This window comes from Vombatus ursinus, unplaced genomic scaffold, assembly GCF_900497805.2.
Source record: "Vombatus ursinus unplaced genomic scaffold, bare-nosed wombat genome assembly UNPS02014794.1, whole genome shotgun sequence".
In the NCBI taxonomy this organism is placed as follows: domain Eukaryota; kingdom Metazoa; phylum Chordata; class Mammalia; order Diprotodontia; family Vombatidae; genus Vombatus; species Vombatus ursinus.
Genome location: NW_020954572.1, coordinates 31,042,592 through 31,060,734, shown reverse-complemented (window position 1 = coordinate 31,060,734; position 18,143 = coordinate 31,042,592). Strand labels below are relative to the sequence as shown.

At 45.0% G+C, this 18,143-nt stretch overlaps 2 protein-coding genes across 3 annotated transcripts; one reads left to right on the top strand and one right to left on the bottom strand.

Moving 5' to 3' along the window:
- Positions 1-422: 422 nt before the first annotated feature.
- On the bottom strand, positions 423-15,708 carry NUTM1 (NUT midline carcinoma family member 1). 2 transcript variants are annotated; one of them, XM_027870208.1, is made up of 7 exons: positions 15,430-15,708; positions 11,680-12,397; positions 8,375-8,503; positions 5,436-5,575; positions 3,761-4,047; positions 3,099-3,215; positions 423-2,836 (listed from the first exon to the last, which is right to left on the bottom strand). In XM_027870208.1, the coding sequence occupies exons 2-7, from the start codon at positions 12,372-12,374 to the stop codon at positions 818-820; spliced, it is 3,387 nt and encodes a 1,128-aa protein (XP_027726009.1). In that variant the 5' UTR covers positions 12,375-12,397; positions 15,430-15,708; the 3' UTR covers positions 423-817. The 2 variants fall into 2 exon arrangements, with proteins under 2 accessions (XP_027726009.1, XP_027726011.1); XM_027870210.1 differs by lacking the exon at positions 15,430-15,708 and adding an exon at positions 14,402-14,495.
- Positions 15,709-15,752: 44 nt separating this feature from the next.
- Positions 15,753-18,143, top strand: NOP10 (NOP10 ribonucleoprotein). The gene is made up of 2 exons (XM_027870211.1): positions 15,753-15,940; positions 17,718-18,143. The coding sequence occupies exons 1-2, from the start codon at positions 15,887-15,889 to the stop codon at positions 17,856-17,858; spliced, it is 195 nt and encodes a 64-aa protein (XP_027726012.1). The 5' UTR covers positions 15,753-15,886; the 3' UTR covers positions 17,859-18,143.

Sequence of the window (18,143 nt, the reverse complement as noted above, 5' to 3'; positions counted from 1 at the left end):
AAGGGTTGCTCCTAAACCCAGCGAGGTGCTGTATGCCTATGGATATTAATGGTGGGCATTCTATAGGAACCCTCTGCCCAGCTTCTTCCTGGGGCCCTATGGGGTGGGGGAAGGGACATAAAACACATTCCATTTGGGATAGCCTAGAGGAAATTGGTTAAATGTCAATAGGGCAGGTAGAGGTTGATACCAAAAAGGACTTACCATAGATGAGGGCTGTAAGACATGGAGACAGATCTTGCAGTAAGGCCAGTTGACTCCTCTTAGAGCTATCTCAGCATAGGGCTGTCATCTGTCAGGGGTTGGGAAAGGGGATGGATGAAATATCTGAAGAACCCTATCAAACCTAGGAAATGGACATGGAAGCCAACCTGTTCTCTCCTGATGATGGCTGCAGGGAGAGAACATGAGGCTGGAGGACAGGACCCCACATCCTCTGTGAACACATAGAACCTGGGATCCACCCATGATGTCTCCTCCCTTCCTCTACTCTGCCTCAGTTCCCCTGGCAGCAAAGACAGTAAGAACAAAGGAAAGATTCACTGCAGGCCATTTCCAACAGGGATGTCTTTAATTCACTTTCTCATAAAACTCCCTCCAAGGGTCTTCTCACATCTTACTTCTCACTGAGGTGGTCATCTCCATCCAGGTCAGTTGCTGATCTCCCCCAAACCTCACCATGTTTATAGAACAACCAGAAAGGAATGGCTGAGAGAAGATTAAAGAGCTCTGACTGAGTGCCACAGGGCCTAGATCAACTCTGAGGATCCCACCCCTGAGGAATTACTCGTTGGGGGTAGGATGATTTGGCTATCCCCTATAAGCTCCGCCTTCGCTTCTTTCTCCTCCCAGGAACATAACCCTCACGGCATCTCTTTCCGGACTGTGAAGTCCGTGCTTCCCCCAAATTCAAGGACAATTCCCCAGAGACACCCACTTCACCCACCAGGCAGGGCCTTTTGTCTACAGGAGACAGACTACCACCCAGAGAGTGCTTCCCAGACTTGAGTATGGGTGACGGAAGTTGGCTAAGGCCTAAAGCCTCTGGAGACAATGAGCGGGATCCTCGCCCATGTCCCCTAATCACTGTAGAGGCAGGTAGAAGACTGAGGGGCAGCCCCCGGGAAGACAGACTAAGTTTAGAGGCCAAGAGGGAAGCAAAGTTAGAAAGTTCCTCGTCCTCATCTTCCTCCTCTCGTTCTTTGCCAACCCTATCTATGGGTCCACATGTTTCCTCTCCTGGACAAGAGGTTTCTCCAAGAGCCAAAATGTCCCTAGTTTCCAAGGTTGGGGGTGTGTCCCCAAGACACTGGTTAGGGGAAGCTGGTTGTTGGCTCTCTTCTGTGATAGAGTCATCCTTGGTTTCCGGTAAGGGACTTGTGTCTTTGAACTTTGGTAGGCCAAAATCCTCTCTGCTCTCTCTTTGGCATTCATAACATTTACCTTCTGGTGAACTAGAGTTAACCCCAATAAGTAACTGGAGGTCATGATCATCTGTGATAGCCAGTAAATTGCCATTCTCAGTGGTTCCCAGCAGAGGGGAACCTGAGTTTCCTTTACTTTCTGTTATACTAACATCATGCCTCATCCCCGTAAAGGAGGAATCTTCTACAGACCCCAAGAGTAGGTCATGGTCTGGACATCTAGAGGAGAGAGTGTTTTGGGCAGACCCCAGGTTGGACGCACCATTTTTGCCCTCTATTATTAAGGAGCTACCTCCAGGATACAAATCACTAAGCTCCCCTCCATTTCCAGGGATGTGTCCCCCAATCCCTAAGACAGGGCTGTTGACCCTCAGAGGCTCTGAAAGGCTACAGTAGTTATCATTTTCTAGGGGAGGTGTGTCATCCTTGTCCCCCAAAGAGGCCACATTTTTCTCTGTGTCCTCAAGTGGAATACTTCCTCTATGCCCCAAGGAAGAAATGTGGCTTTGGGTTCCTGGAGCATGACAGCCTTCCTGAGACTCCACATACTGAGATATTTCCCTGATCCCCTCAGTCTGTCCTGGGGCCACTTCCAAATTTGTGGAGTCCCCCTTGCTACTCACCCAAGGGGCTGAGCTGAATGGGGTCCTCTCCCTATCCCCAGCTGCTCTGGAGGAGGGGCTCTGGCCAAAGCCTTTGATCATGGGAGCTCCTCTATCATCTCTCCAAGAAGTCCCCACCACAGTTTCTTCCTGGGGAGCAGAAGATGGCTCCTTCCCTTGAGGAAGCATCCCAAGACCTGTCACCTGGCATCCCTTCCTGAGACCTGTGACTTGTCCCATTCCCTGACCTTGTGGAGAAGTAGTGAAGTCAACTGGTTCTGGAGGTCCGGCCTCCAAATGGGTGGCTCCCTCCAAATGAGATCCTTTCTGCCAGCTGTGGGTAGAGGATTCTAGAATCCCCTCAGTCACTAAAGGGTCCCCTTGGTCTCCAGACACCCCTGAGTGGCCTTCCTGATGTAAAGACACCAGGGTGGTACCCTTCCCAGACCCTCTGCCCTCCATCCCTAAAAGGCCCCTAGTTATCCGTGGAGTGGAGGTCTCTAGCCGAAGGTCCCAGCTACTGGGGGATGGCAAAGTATTACCATCCCTTCCTAGTCCCCTTGGGCCCTCTGCTGCCTTGTCCTGCTGCCCACCATGCCCTTCTCCCCTTGCCCGTTTTCCTGGAGAAGCTGTCTGCCCCAAGCGGACAACGTCCCCAGCCACACGAGCCCCAGGTAAGGGTCGAAGCCGCCCACCCCCATCTTCTTCCTCATCAGACGGAGAAGGACTGGAGTCTGATTGGGGGCCACTGCAGCTTGGGGGCTCCTCTTCATCCTCCTCTTCCAATGCCAACAGCCGCTTCTGCACTAGCTAAGACGAGAAAGAGGAAAACTTCAATCTGTGCTTTCGGTAATAAGGGGAGGGGGTGGGAGAATGAAGGAGAGCTAGTGATCTGGGCAACAGCTTCAAAATTAGAAGCTATAAGCCCTCCTCACCTGCACCTGCATGTCAGAGCTGGCACTGCTCATCTCTAGACAACTCTACTCTAGGCAGAGCAGGGTTTGGACAAGTTCATGGGGTTTCCCTCTTGGCTCTCTCTCCTAATCCCTCCTCCCCCCCTCCCATCATTTACCTGAGTGGGAGTAAGTCCCTCTTCCTGTTCTAGTTCTTCACTGAGAGCCAAGGGATCCCTCTGTTGCTCTGGCGACAATACCTCTGCCAAAAACCTAGGGTGAATCACAGCCTCCACCTGAGGGAGAGGAAAAAAATGATTAGCATTGAGGTTTGCAAAGCACTGTACAATGTTATCTTATTTGATCTTCACAACAACCCTGTGAAGTGCTATCATGATCCCCATTTTACAGATAAAAAAACTGAGGTAGGCAGCAGTTCAGTGACTTGCCCAGGGTCACCCAGATAATAAGTGTCTTAAATAGGATTTGAACTCAGATCTTCCAGGCTCCAAGTCAAGCTCTCTTACCTACAGCACCATCTACCTGCTCCAAGGTAGCTTGAAGAGAAGGAAGATGGGTTTGAGGCCCAGGTCAGGAAACAAGGGGGGACCAGGCAGCCAAGAGGATCCCTAAGGAGCACACCGTGTGGCCTCAGCTCTTCCTGCTCACTCCCAAGTTCTCATCTGAAACTAGGTAATAGGACCCAGCTCCTTGCTTTATCTCCTCTTGGGCAAGAAACAAAACCAAAAAAAAAAAAAAACCAAACACCCGAATTTTGGGATTCCAAGGGTCTCCCACCAGGAGCCAGGGCAAGAGCCCTTCCTTCCAGGCATATCCTCACCTTGGAGACAAAGACATCCTGAGCACATAGCTCCTCAATGTAACTAAGCAGACCCGGATCAGGATAAGCCTCCTCTTCTTCATCCTCCTCTTCCTCTTCCTGTCTCCCCTCTGGCTCCCCAGTGGCAGCATGGGGGACTGCTACCAGCCCAGCCATGATGTCAGCATACTGCTTCACGGCTTCTGGTGGGATCTCCTTGGGTGCTTCAGGGGCTGAGGGGCGAGGAGGTCGGCGTTGGCGACGGCGTGGGGGGCGACTCTTAGAGGCTGCCTTCTTTGGGATGTAAACTGGGGGAAAAGAGAAATAGAGACAGCACACGCCCACATGTAGTTATACTGTTATGGGACACAAAAACGTTATACCTCATAAGTAACTGGAAGAGGAACTTCCCACTAGGAGCCAAGCCCCACAAAAAGGGAAAATTGCCCACAGAGTCCCATTGTGGTTAGGACCCTGAAGAGGTGACAGTAAAAGGACAAAGACTGAAACTTTAGTCTGACTGAAATGCATGCATTCATGACTCCTCTCCCCTCCTTTAGGTATGGTTTTCTTCTCCAATCTCTATATCCATCAATGCTACTGAGTACTCAGGTATCTCCAGGCCAGGTAGGCCTGACCTGATTTAGCAAAGGCTGTGGGATGCTGGATATGAGAGCCCAAGGGAGAAAGAGTCAGCAGCAGGCAGTCCTAAGAAAAAAAAACACAGATTCAAGGGAACCTAAGAGCCACCTATATATTAGAACAAAAGAAAGCAGAAAATACCATTCGGTCCAAAACCTGAAATAAGCTAAATATGAACCTCAGCTGTAAATTTATATTCAAATACTAATCGAGTTCTTACTCACATTGATTCAGTACCAAAGTGCTAAAACACCCAGAATTTTACTTTTGTAATCATTGTTCAGAAAATACCAGCAATGTTTGCATTCTGGACATAGGAAGGCTAATAACAGCCTTATCCCTAAATGGCCAGAAATACCATTCTTTACAAGAGAAAAGTATGAAAAAAAATAGTTAATTCAAAAGTTGATGTGATTTTATTTTGTACTAACTACTTAACAGAAACCAAGAGTCAAAATATTTTTAAACTCCAAATATTTTCCTTGTCTAAAAACTTTAAGATAGAATATGCTCAATTCACTTAACTTCTTGTGAATTTTCCTAAAATATTTTTAAAATATTTGATTGTGAGTTTTTTGTTTGTTTTTGAAAACAGACCAAGATTAATAAAACAGAGGGAGAAGTTTTATTTTTAAAAATCTGATGCAAATCCCTTCCTCCCCCGGCAGATAAGGTATTATCATCTCTCTTTCACAGAGGAGGCAACTGATGTTCAAAGAGAATTAATGGAGTCGCCCAGGGTCATATAGCTAGTTAGCAGATAGAAGAAGGGGGACCAAAAACCCAGCTCTGCCTCTTAATTCAATGTTCATTCCATTATATTTCTGAGGGAAAAGCTGCAGAGGCAAAGCTGGAGTCTTCATTTAGGCCTTTTTTTTTTTTAAGAGGAAGAGAAAAACATGTCAATACTGCAGGATAACATGCAAATGAGTGCTGTATTCAAGTTAAGAACTCAGAAATTTCTGGTAGAAGGATTGCAGTGATGACCTTGCAAATCCCAGCTGATCTATGGCTGGTTCATATTCTCTTCCCTTCCAGGGGAAGTCTGGCTCACCTTGCTGCTGACAAATCTCAGGGACTGGGGGTCCTGGTGGATCAAGCTTAGGAGGGGCCAGAGGAGGCAAGCACTGAGACCCACTCATCAGTTGCACCTTCTGAATCTGCATTTCCTCCTCAGCTTCAAACTCCATGAACCTGGAGAGGATAAGAAAAGCAAGGGGCTGATGGTAAGATCCACTGACTCACTTTCCCGCTTCTTGGCTACAACCATATTGAAATTGAAATGAAACAACTTAAGCTTGAGGCTCAAGATCCTATCTAACATGAGTCACCTAGGAAGGTGATCACAGGGTTGAAGTGGATCCTATAAGGTCACAGGACCATAGATTTAGAGCTGGAAGGGACTTTAGAGATGCAAAAGGCACACACTAATAATACACAAGCTACTTTTAATTATAATAATAATACCTCCTATTTCTCTACTACCTTAAGGTTGGCAAAGCACTTTACATACAGTAACTCATCTGATCCTAACAACAACCTTGTGAGGTAGGTGCTACGATTATTGCATCTGGTGTGGCTATGGATTGAGAAGTACACCAAAGAGAGCTGGATTCTCAGTTGGCTAAGAGAAGATGGTAGACAGGAGGGGCTCAGTTGGGCTGGTTTGTTTGTTTCAGTACTCTGAAAACAGTGGGTACAGAGATTCTTCAAAGGATGCCATAGTTGGTTCTAATTCATCAGTCCCAGAGTAGGAAGTAGGCATAAAGAAAGGAGGAAGGGAAGGGGAATGGAATATGAACCCAAGAATATTTCCTATAATGAATAATAATGGTGATAATTGAGATATGGTATTGCCAGGCAGGAGCCTAGAAACTCCTCATGGTCAGGATTATAGCGTCCTTTTTTGTATATCCCAGCATTGAGCAGAGAACACAAATGACATTTAATTCAAAAGAACATTAATTTAGTATCAACTGTGTGTAAAGGCATTGTAACACAAAATCCAAAAGTAACAGTGTCTGACTTCAAGGGGCTTATATACCCTCCAGCAAGGGAGGAGGATTTTGGGGGAGGGTAGGGAAAGGGGAGGTGTAGTTATATGACATGTACATAATAATAATAGAAGTTAGAGTATGATGGGAACAAAGGAAAGGGCCAGACAAAATGGCATAGGAAACTTTGAGAAGGAAGAAAATGGTGAATGATTAAGAAAGGCTTCACAGTAGAGTTGGCACCAGGCCTGAGTCTTAAAGGAAGAGAAGGATTCCAAATCACAGAGATGAAGGAGGAAGGGAGTACATTCTGTGAACAGAAGTCTACTGATGCAACTGCACAGAGGTCAGAGAGATAGCATGTCAAGCTAGGGGGACAGCAAGTAGTCCAATCTGCCTGAAACTCAGAGTGAGTGAAAGATGATATTAGAATTGTATTGTGGAAGGCATCAAAAGCAAGTTAGTTAGTGTATTTTGTCCTACAGGTATCAAAAAGTCCCTGAAGGTTTTTGAGTAGGGAATGACATGGTCAGACCTGTGTGTTATGTTAGCAGTGATGTGAAGGAAGAATTGGAGAGAGAAGAGGGCCATTTAGGAGACAATCCTATAGCAGTCCAGGCAAAAAATAATGAGGAAATAAGGATGCCACTTACTGGGCAAGGAGATCAGTGATAGAAAGAAAAGGGTTTGTGTGTGTATGTGTGTGTGAACACATTTATATACACAGACATATATAGATTATATATAGTATATGTATACATACATGTGTATATATATGTATATATGGTATGTGTATATTTGTGTGTGCATATATATATACATATATAGATATATATGTATATATACATACACATACACACAAAACACAAAATATTCCATAGCAGTATTCTTTGTGGTAGCAAAAAACAGGAAACAAAACTAATAACCATGGATTGGGGATTGGCTAAACAAATTCTGATATATGAATGTAATCGAATATTATCACACCATAAGACATGATGAATTTTAGAAATTCAGACATGAAACATGAAAGGGCTTCCAAACAAGGCCTTGAACAAAGTAATGAAGACTAAAGAAAGCAGAACCAAGAGAACACAATGATTATTATAATGTAAATGATAACACTAAAAAGCAGTCAAACTAGGGTGAATTGTAATGAATAATCTCTGTCCTGGAGAACTGTCAAGGAAACATAACTTCCTCCTCCAGGTAGAAATTCAGGGACTATAGATATGGAATGTGATATTTATACTTTCAGCTGCAGTCTTTGTGTTGACTTTCTTTGCTTACACTATCTTGTTCTTACAAAGAAGGGTTTGGTTTCATGGAGGAAGAAGGGAAATGACTGTGATACAAAATGTAAGAGCCAACAATAAAATTTTCTTTTGAAGTAATGATACAACTAAACTAAGGTGAACCAGAGTGATCCTAGTGTGAATTGAGAAAAGAGAACAGATGTAAGAGGTGTTGTAGAGGCAAAATTGACCAAATATTGTACCTGACTGGATGTAGAGAATGTGGGAAAGGGGAGAATCAAAGATTACTTTGAGATTTCACACCTAAGTGAGTGGCAGGATTGTGGTACCATCAACTGAAAAAGGGAATTTGGGAGGAGAGATAGCCTTAGCTATCTAAGTTATGAGTTCAGTTTTAAATGATAGGGGGAACCTAGGAGGAGATGTAGAACAGGCAGGTGGGAAGGGTTATAAATCAGCTGATCCTGAGAGAAATTCATGACAGGTAAAATAATGGATACAACAGGAAGATCTAGCAAGAGAAGGCATTAGGCTGAGAAAATGCCACAAGATAATGGGGTGGGATACCAAGGACCCATGAGACTCTGTGTCATCCCACGTCTGTTCTGCCATATCACATACCCTTCAGACACCAATCTACCATGAGACCCCCTGGACTCATGCCTACCCCACCCATAGTCATCCCATCAAATAATCCCTACCATAAATCCCTCCTCAGTCAAGAGAACAAGGGTCAAACTCACTTTTCTGCCATCTCGTAGAAGATCATTCGGTCAAAGTTGCTACTGCGCTCCCACTCCTGCACCGCCCGTGGTAGTCCATCCTCCAGGGTCATAGCTGGCTTTAGCCGGGCCAAAGAACGAAGCACTGGGCTAAAAACATCCCTATTCCTGTCACATCTTATTTACACTTCTCCCCATCGTGACCTGTTCACACATATACCTACCTGGCACCTACTCACCTCATACCCATTTCTTTCATCCACCTTCTACATTCCCACCCCCATCAGATCTCACTCATCTCTCTGTCCCCATCACAACCCAAATCCAATCAGATGTGGTAATTCCATCCCCATCCATCCCTTGTTCTATCAGAAACAGGGCAGATCTTTTAGAATGTGAGTTCCCTGAGAGTAGGAATTGTTTTAGTCTTTGTGTTCATATCCCCAACACATAGCAGGCACTTAATAAATGCTTTTTGTTTGACTAATCAATCTCACAGAATCTGTGATGGATTTGAGAAGTTGTGTCGTAAGAGACAGAGTAAGGCAAAGAGGGAAAGAGAGAGAAAGAGAGAGACACACAGAGAGAGAGAGAGACACAGAGAGAGAGAGAGAGAGAGATAGCAATAAAATCCTATTCCAGTATTTCATAGATTTTTTAAAGCTGTCCCCAAACTCTCCAAGCTAGAAGTACTTAAATACAGAGGCTGTTAACTGAGGGTCAGCCTAGCTAAATTTGGAGAGGCTCATTGCCAGACTTCCCACCAGATGGTGATGTTTGGGGCAGCCACAGGAAGTCATGAAACAGTCTACCAAGACATAGTGGGTTTGCAATCTGTTGGTGAAGGAAGCAACTACATGTTTATAGCCGACATGCCTTCAGATCTAATTGACATCTTTCTGTCTATCATTACAAAAGCTTTTCAGGAGTAGCTAAGCCCAGATGCCTGAAAACTTGAATAGGCAGTCTACAGCCCATGAAACACTTTTCACTAGTAGGGAATAGTGATTGCCATCACATTTCCTTAATGTGATGGTCTTAGCTATGTGTTGGGAATAATGATGGTAATGATGATGATGATGATGATAAGCTTTAAGGTTTGCAAAACACTTTACAAATATCATCTCATTTTTGTCTTCGCAGCACCTGGAAAGTAGGTGCTCTTATTTTATCCCCATTTTGCAGATGAGGAAACTGAAACAGGCAGAGATTAAATGACTTGACCAAGGTCAAAGGGCTAGTAAGTGCTCTGAGGAAGGAACTGAACTCAGGACTTCCTGATTCCAGGTCTAACACTCTATCCATTGCTATACTTTAATAACCTAATTATATAATTAAGATAACTCACAATAAGGCATGACTCACTGATAAGCTTAACTCTGACAGGCATATTTGAATCTTAAAGCAGGAGTTTATTAATACAAATGAAGTAGCAAGTATATTTTTTGGAAAGGATAGGGAACCTCCTAGTTGCTTTTTATCTATTCAACACACATCAACCCTTTTTGTCAGCAAAATGAAGAAGAGGACTCAGCACCCCAAGTCTGTTGGTTCTCCTCTATCTATGCCTTTGCAGAGGGCATACCTGATGCCTGGAATGCACACCCTCCTTAATTCTCTCTCTTAGAATCCCTAGCTCCCTTCCTAAATGAAGTCTTTCCTGATTCCTTCTAGCTGGTGGTATCTGTCAAAATTACTTTCTACTTACTTTGGATATATTTTGCAGCTGGATAGAGAAGTAGCTAGTGCTCTGGGCCTGGAATCAGGAAGATCTGAGTTCAAAACCTGCCTCAGAGCACTTACTAGCTATATGACCCTGGGCAAGTAAGTAGCTTAACCTGTATTTGCCCCAGTTTTTTAACTGTAAAATAGGTTTAATAATAGCACCTGCCTCAGAGGGTTATTTTAAGGATCAAATAAGATGATGCCTTGTAAAAGTGCTTAGCATAGGGGCAGTTAGGTGGCACAGTAGATAGAGCACCAGCCCTAAAGTCAGGAGGACCTGAGTTCAAATCAGATTTCAGACACATAACACTCACTTAGACTCTGGGCAAGTCACTTAACCCCAATTGTCTCACACTCCCCCCCAAAAAAAGTGCTTATCATAGGGTCTAAAACATAGTAGGCACTTAATAAATTCTTATTTCCTTCCCCCATACCCTACTTATATATGTACATGTTGGTTTACCCAATAGAATTACAAGCTTGTTGAGGGGTAGAAACTTCAGGGTTTTTGTCTGTGTATTCTTAGTGCCTGAGTGTGTAATTAATAAATGTTAAACCATTCAAACAACTTGGTGGTATGGTAGAAAGAGGGCTGGTCTTAGAAGTTAAGCCAAGGAAGACCAATTCAAATCCCGCCTCAGACAATTGCTTAGCCATATGACCTTGAGCCAGTCACCTAACCTCTGCCTGCTTCAATTTCCTCATCTGTAAAATGAGAATAGTGATAGCACCAATCTTGCAGGATTATTGTGAGGATTAAATTAAATAACATGTAATGCACTTTGCTAACCTTAAAGCTCTATATCAATGTTGGCTATTACTATAAAGGGACTTGCTCAATGTCACATGGGTAGTTGAGTTAAGGTGGATGGCTAAGATAAGATGGGAGTATTTCCTTTGTAAATTTGCTAATCTTTTTGACAGGGTAAAAATTTATGGAAACTATCTGCAACGCTATATTTGAGACTGTTTCCCCAAAGTCCTGGGATTCAGAATTTTCCCTAGAGTATACTGTAACAGAGAAATTACTGAAGTCACTTAGCTTTAAAGGGATTGGGAGGGAGGGAGGGACAGCAGAACCTTAATTTTGGCAACTGGGAAATAACTCAAGGAGGCAGCCAGCAAAAAGCGTGACACCCAGGATGTGAGATTCCAATATATAACATAATACTGTCCCTGCCTCCCACTCACACCAACACCAAGTCTTCAGCTAAGTCTGCTCCTTTACCCTTTCAATATATATGCCCTAGAATGTATGCCACCCTCTTGTGACCTTTTTTCCCTTTCAAGGCTGCCCTTGATGGTCATTTAACCTTGATTACACCAGTATAAATATAAGTTAAAGACAGTGTTATTTGTTTACAGACTCTCATCCCCTTAGGAATGCCCCTGTCCTGCTGACCCATTTGAACTATTCTGCCTACGCATGAATGTGAAGGAACTATCTTTTTTCTGGGAAGTTGCACTATGGCCCCTGACCTACCATCAGATATTTCCAAACAACTTTAGTCTATAGCCCATCAGGCCTCTCCTGACTGTTCCTTCCATGAATAAATACTCTGAAGGAGTCTACAAGCGTAACACCAAAAGCAAGCACTTACATGAGGAAGCAGGAAAAGGCTTCTGCATCAGGGCTCCGGGGTAGGTGTTTCCGGGCCAGTGCCTTGTAACGTTGCCAGCGACGAAAGTTCTCATAAACACCCTTGGAGGTGCAGGAAAGGTCACCCAAAGAGGGTTTGGGACGAGGTGGGGGTGGACCTCCCTCCCCAGGAGTCCCATCTGGCCCCCGCCAAGCCTTTTCTGGGGGTATAATAGGAGCTAGTTGGGCAGTGGGTGGTGGGGCTAGGGGAGGATGAGTAGGGGGTCCCTCTCCTTCACCAGCCTGGGTCACCCCAACAGCCTTAGCGAGAAGAATGGTCTTGACATTAGTGGCTGCTAGGAACAGAGGAGTGGGGCCTTCAGGACCCCCACAGGCAGGACCTGGAGCAATCCAGTTGAGTGCAGTCTGAGTGAGGATAAAGGTCTGAGTTCGGGGGGCCTCAGCTGGGCCTCCCTCTGTCTTGACTTTGACAATGACCTTACCAGCCCCACCCCCACTAGGGCCTGCTCCCCCATCCCCTGTCACCAGCAGTGTCCTAGGGAAAGCAGACAGAACCAGAGGGCTACCCGGAGAGAATGGTGAAGAAATGGGAGCTTGAGGTGGTGGCTCCCAGGGAGGCTTGTCTGATGGTCCTGGAGGGGGTAGGGGTAATGGAAGTGAAGTACAGGGTGGGACAGGGCCAGGCTTCGGGGTCATTTCAGGTCCAGACAATGGAGGAGCTGTTGAGAAAAAGGAGGGAATGGAGCAGGAAATGAGGCAACTAGAGGTGTCAACATCTGGGTACCCTTTGGACACTAATGCATTGCAGAGCTGGTCCCCTAACTCACTGGGTAAACACCTTTGCCAGTCTAAAAAAAAAAAAGACAGGGAAATGCCTACAATGTCACTGACAACCTTTTAAAGAATATTCTTAGCAGTCTGCCTCTACTAGGTGTTGTCCCAAGATATAGAACCAGGCTGACATGCAGGAGATAACAACTCACAGCATGACCCCACCTAGGAGGTTGAGCACCTGATGGGAGAATCTAGAATCTGGCCCTTTCCTAGGCTCCTTTGGTGTCCCTAAATTAGAGATAGATTCTAAGAGGTTCCCGGTCCTGTTTCTTCATTCCTCCCCCTTTTCATTTCCTTGCTCCTTTTTTTAAGTCCCTTGTTTCTCTTCTCACCTAAAAGTACAATGAAAAAAAATTCTATAGCCATAACCAATTATCCCTAAAACTCGCTTTCCTATTAACAACTCATTTCTGCTTATGGTAGTAAAATCAAGAGACATCCCCCCTACTCCCAGCCACTCCAGACTTTGTTATCTCTAGCCATTTAATTCTCTTTCTGAAGTCTTTTTAACTTGAGGAGGAGAAACCCATAGAGATTCCCAGAGACTCTCCACTCCAGAAGAGTAAAAACTGAGTAACAAGGGGGCAGTAATAGAGGTAGAGAAGAATGACAGGTCTTCTAATGCTTCAGGCAGCTAGCTGATAGACCCAGTGAAACGTGGCAGTTGCTACTAAGACTAATTCTGATTCTATCCATGGTTTCCCTGTACTATTCCCTAAGTAATGGAAAGGGCAAGGCTTTCAATTAACAAGTAGCTATTGAGCACTTAGTATGCACAAGGCATTAGGAATACAAGAAAACATAACACTCCATACAACATATAAGATGCCTTCTAAGGAGATGCCTCCATTTAATAATAAGAGTTTAATAATCCACCAAGACCTAATCCCACCTTACCCCACAAAGGACATGAAACTCACAGTTCACCTCCCTGACCATAAAATATGACCATGGAGTCATGGAAAATGGTGGACAAGCTCATCGCTCTGATGACATGCAGGGAAAAGTCAGGAAACACTAGCCATATGGAAAAAGGCAGGCAACAAGATGAGATGGGTTAGAGGGCCTAGGGTCCTAGGATAGGTGAAACAACTCAGAGTAAATTAGTACAGTCTATTCAACCATGGTTGAATAACCATGTATTAACCACCTCCCCAATACTACCCAACCTGATAAATCAAAGGAACAACCTCTAGATGTTCCCTGGGCAAAGAAAAAAGGAGATTACTAGGTCTCAAGAAAACTGAGGTGTTCCACCCTAGAGCAGTTATTGTATTGTATCTATATTAACCTGGAGGAGGTATTGTTTTGAGATCTCAGGAAGTCTACTAGTCTCTTGGTAGGTTCAGGACATGCCTCAGCAAAAGAGGATCACTCAGGCCAAATTTCTGTCAAAGACCTTGCCACCTAATTCCTTCTGTCCTCCCCAATCTAGTATATCCCTCCTGAAATATAAATTTCTAAAGCAAAAACTTGGGAAAAGAGGGTCTAATTGCCAAAAAGAAGCACATATATGTTAGACCTAATTCCACTAGACCCTTTTATCTTTCTTCAAGGGGGCTATTGCCTAGTGACTGGAGGTTTCTTGACTATTTAAATCAATCTACTAATGGTCCTTCTCTCTCAATTCAGAGCTACCTGGCACAGTTCCTTCAAGGCATCCCAAATCAGCTCTGAAGATATTGGCTCTGTGAACCCCAAGGCTCCAAAGTGGTTCCCCAACCTCCCCGGGTCTGTTGCCTGACAATAGGATGGATCCATTGATCTCTCTTCCTCTTGGGTCCCACAGTTCAGGCCAAAAAGGTGATCCCCAGGACTACAGTCCCAAATTTCTGTCCCTAGGGCTTGAGGGGGTAAGGGGTATGTGACAGGCCCCCAGCCCCGCTCACCTCCATCTGGGACTGGACCCTCTGGCTTGGGCACTAATCGGGGCTGCCTCGTAGCCTCCAGGATGGGGCAAGGGTCAGGTCCAGAGCCCAGAGGGCCACCTGGTTACAGTAGCTGCCCAAGAATTGAGGATAGCAGAAGGTAAAAGATTGAATCAAAACAGAACTGGAACCTAGAAACCAGGGCATTCTGCAGTGGGGGAAGGGAGAGAAAAGTGAAGGCAAGGCCATGGGGCTGAGGAACATTCTATGGGAGGATGGGGGAGGGGAACCAGGCTGGGAAGGCAGAGACAAGAAAGTGCTCCCCTTGGAGAATAGAAGATCTGAGTTCAGATCCTAACTCAGACAATTACTAGCTGAATGACCCTGAATAAGCAGGGTTAAGTCCCTTAACCTCACCAGCCTCAGTTTCCATATCTGTATAATGAGGGGGTTGGACAATAAGGTCTTTTTCCAGTTCTCAATATGTTTCCATTTATAAAATAAGAGGTTGGGACTGGAAGAAGACTTCCACTGATCCTAGGTAAGTAGTGCAATGGGGTTGTCTCCAGATTCCAGACCCAGGAATTAAACCCACCTTCTTCTTGGACTATTATTTTGAATTATGTTTCTCAGATTTCCAAGTTCACCACTTCCCCAGCCCTTCACCCATTCATTTTTTCTTCTTTTCTGCTAACCTACTCCCCTTACTTCTCTACCATTCTTAGGCTTCTAGCCTTTAATCTCATTCACCCACTCTCCAGAATGCAGAGGATGGAGTAAAGAGGCCCTGGGCTCACATCTCAGGCCTGGCTCTCCTACTCTCCTGGGTGACCTTGAGCAAGTTAATGAACTTGTCTGAGCTTCAATATCCTCATCTGGAAAAATAAAGGGTTTGACCTAGCTGCTCTACGGTCCCTTTCGGTTCTGAGACCTATGAAGTTCCTAGACTTCAAACCCGGGTCCAGGGCAGCTGGCGCTGCCTGGGCGCCTGCATTTACTTGCCCCCTGTAAGGTTCTGGGCACGTCCGTTCTTCAGCGGAAGTACTTACAGTACAGTGTGCATGCAGGGGAGGGATATTCAAGATCTGGGATATTCAATAGCAACCTCTCTGTCCCTGAAGGGAGTAGACCTGAATCCTTGGGTAATGGCCTCCACTGCCATTAGAAGCCCACTCTCCTCCCTCCCCTAGACTCTCTCTACCATAACCTATCCCAATTTCCAGGAGAGAGATGAGCTCCCAAGTGCAATCCCGATGCGAGGTCTCCCCCTTCAGGAGGGCAGGAGGACAGGAGAGATGTCAGGGACTACAACTCCCAGCATGCCGCGGGGGAGCGAGGGGAGGGGCTCTATTTCCCGGAAGTGTCCCTGGAACAAACACGTGGGGCGTGGGGGCAGGCCCGAGGCTGTCTGTCGTTGGAGTCTCCCAGCCTAAGGCGGAGGTGGAAGTGTAGTTGTAGCCCGATTCTTTCCGTGGCGCATCAGGATTGTGAAGTGAATTGGCCGCGATGTTTCTGCAGTATTACCTCAACGAGCAAGGGGACCGGGTCTACACCCTAAAGGTAAGAAGAGGAAGTTAACCCCGAGTGGTGGGGCTGACTTGGGTAGGAAGGCACGGCGGTTGTGAAGACTTAGAGAGACTGCAGGGGAGAAGAAGGGTTAGGGCGGAGAGGAAGAAATTAACCGTTCGGATCTTTAAAAAGTCAGTATAAAATCAACCCTACGCAGAAGGGTTAGTAGCTAGCATTTAAATTTTGCAAGCGCTTTTACAAATATCTTCGTTGGTTCTCACAACAATCCTGGGAGGTAATAGTATCCTTATTTTACCGAAGGAGGACCTGAGGCCGAGAGAGGGTAAACGATTTGCCTAGTTAATTTTTTTTCTGGCACAGCCCTCCTTTTGTGTATTCTTTATACTGAGGTGGTCGGGTAAAAGAGAAAATTTATTTAAAAGAAAAGAAAAGCAGGAAGAGCAAAGGCCCGACGATAGAAACCAATTGGGTAAACATTTGTTAAGCGCCTACTTTGTGCTCAGACACTTGTGCTTGGCGCTGGGGATAAAATATAAAGAACCGAGAAACCACAAGGTAATTTCGGATGATGGGGAAGGTGTGTGTGCTGGCTGCGATAGGAATCAGGAAGGGCCTCATACTGGGATGGTATTTGAGCTGTATTGTAGTTTGAAGGAACCTAGCTAAGGATTTCTAGAGTCTTAGTTGGGAAAGGAACTCGTTTCCTACTCCTAATCATAAATCCCACTTACTCAGTATTTATCCCAGATGTTTTCGTCTCTCTTCAAGCTTCCCATCTCACACTCCATTCCCTACTCTTTCCATTGAGTACTTCACCTCATAGTCAATAAACGTTATTAAGAACCTACTATGCATCAGGCTCAGGGATATAAAAAGAAGGAAAAGACTGTCCCTATATACCCTCTAGGAGTTACAATCTAATGATCTCATCATACTTAGCACAGTTCTTGTCTGTTGGTAAGCACTTTTACTGGGGCTTTGCTGGAGCTGAGTAGGTTGGGGATAAGGGGAGGGACCAAGGGGATGAATGAAAATAAATAACTTACCCTTTACCTGTCTGGATCTTTTCTACCTTTTCTCTGTTTCTGGTCCAGAATAATCAGTAAACATTTATTAAGTCCCTACTGAGAGCCAGGCACTGTGCAATAGGTACTTAGGATACAAAAAGCCAGACGACAGTCTCTGCCTTCCAAAGAACTTACAATGTAATGAGGGAGACATCATGCAAGGCAAGCTATATACAGGATAAATAAGAACTAACAGTCGGGGAAGACACTGCTATTAAGAGGGACTGGGGGAGGCTTTCTGTAGAAGGTGGGATTTTAGTTGGGACTTAAAAGAAGTCAGGTTAGTGGGCAGAGTGTCCCAGCAGGAGTGTCCCAGGCATGGAGGACATCAGAGAAAATGCCTGGAGCCAAGAGATGGAGTGCCATGTTTGTTGAACAGCCAGAAGGCTAGTGTCACTGGATCAAAGAATATGTGGTGGAGAGTAAGGTATAAGAAGGCTGGGAAGGTAGGTAGTGGCTAGGTTATAAAGAGCTTTGAATGTCAAAAAGTGCATTTTGTATTTGATGCTGTAGGCAATAGGAATTTGAGTAGGTGGATGACATGATCAGACCTGTACTTCAGGAAAATCACTTTAATAGCTGAATGGAGGATGGATGGGAGTAGGGTGGGACTTCAGGCTGGTAGACCCACCAGCAGGCTATTACAGTAATCAAGATGTGAGGTAATAGAGGTCTGTACTAGAGTGGTGGCAGTGTCAGAGAAGAGAATTCTCATTCAGTTCTCTTTATTCTCCTAACAGAAAACAGACCCTGCAGGACAACAGACCTGCTCAGCTCACCCAGCCAGATTCTCCCCAGATGACAAGTATTCAAGACATCGTATCACTATCAAGAAGAGATTCAAGGTTCTCATGACCCAGCAAGCACGATTGGTCCTCTGAAATACCAACCACCAAGCAATGGCAGCCACCAAGGACTTTGGCCCAAGAACCTTTTCCTACATCTAGGAGACCTCATTCAGAAAGAGCTCATATCTTTGACTCTTTAACCTATTCTCACAACTTTCCAGTTACTCCTTTTGTATACTTGCTTCTTAGAATCTAGTCTCAATTTGGCTGTGTTCCTCTCTGTACTTGGTAGCAATCAACCTAAAATGAAAAAGCCTAAAGGTGACCCATCTTTTTAATCAATGTTGTAGGCTATTAAAGCTGAAATGATTTAGAAGA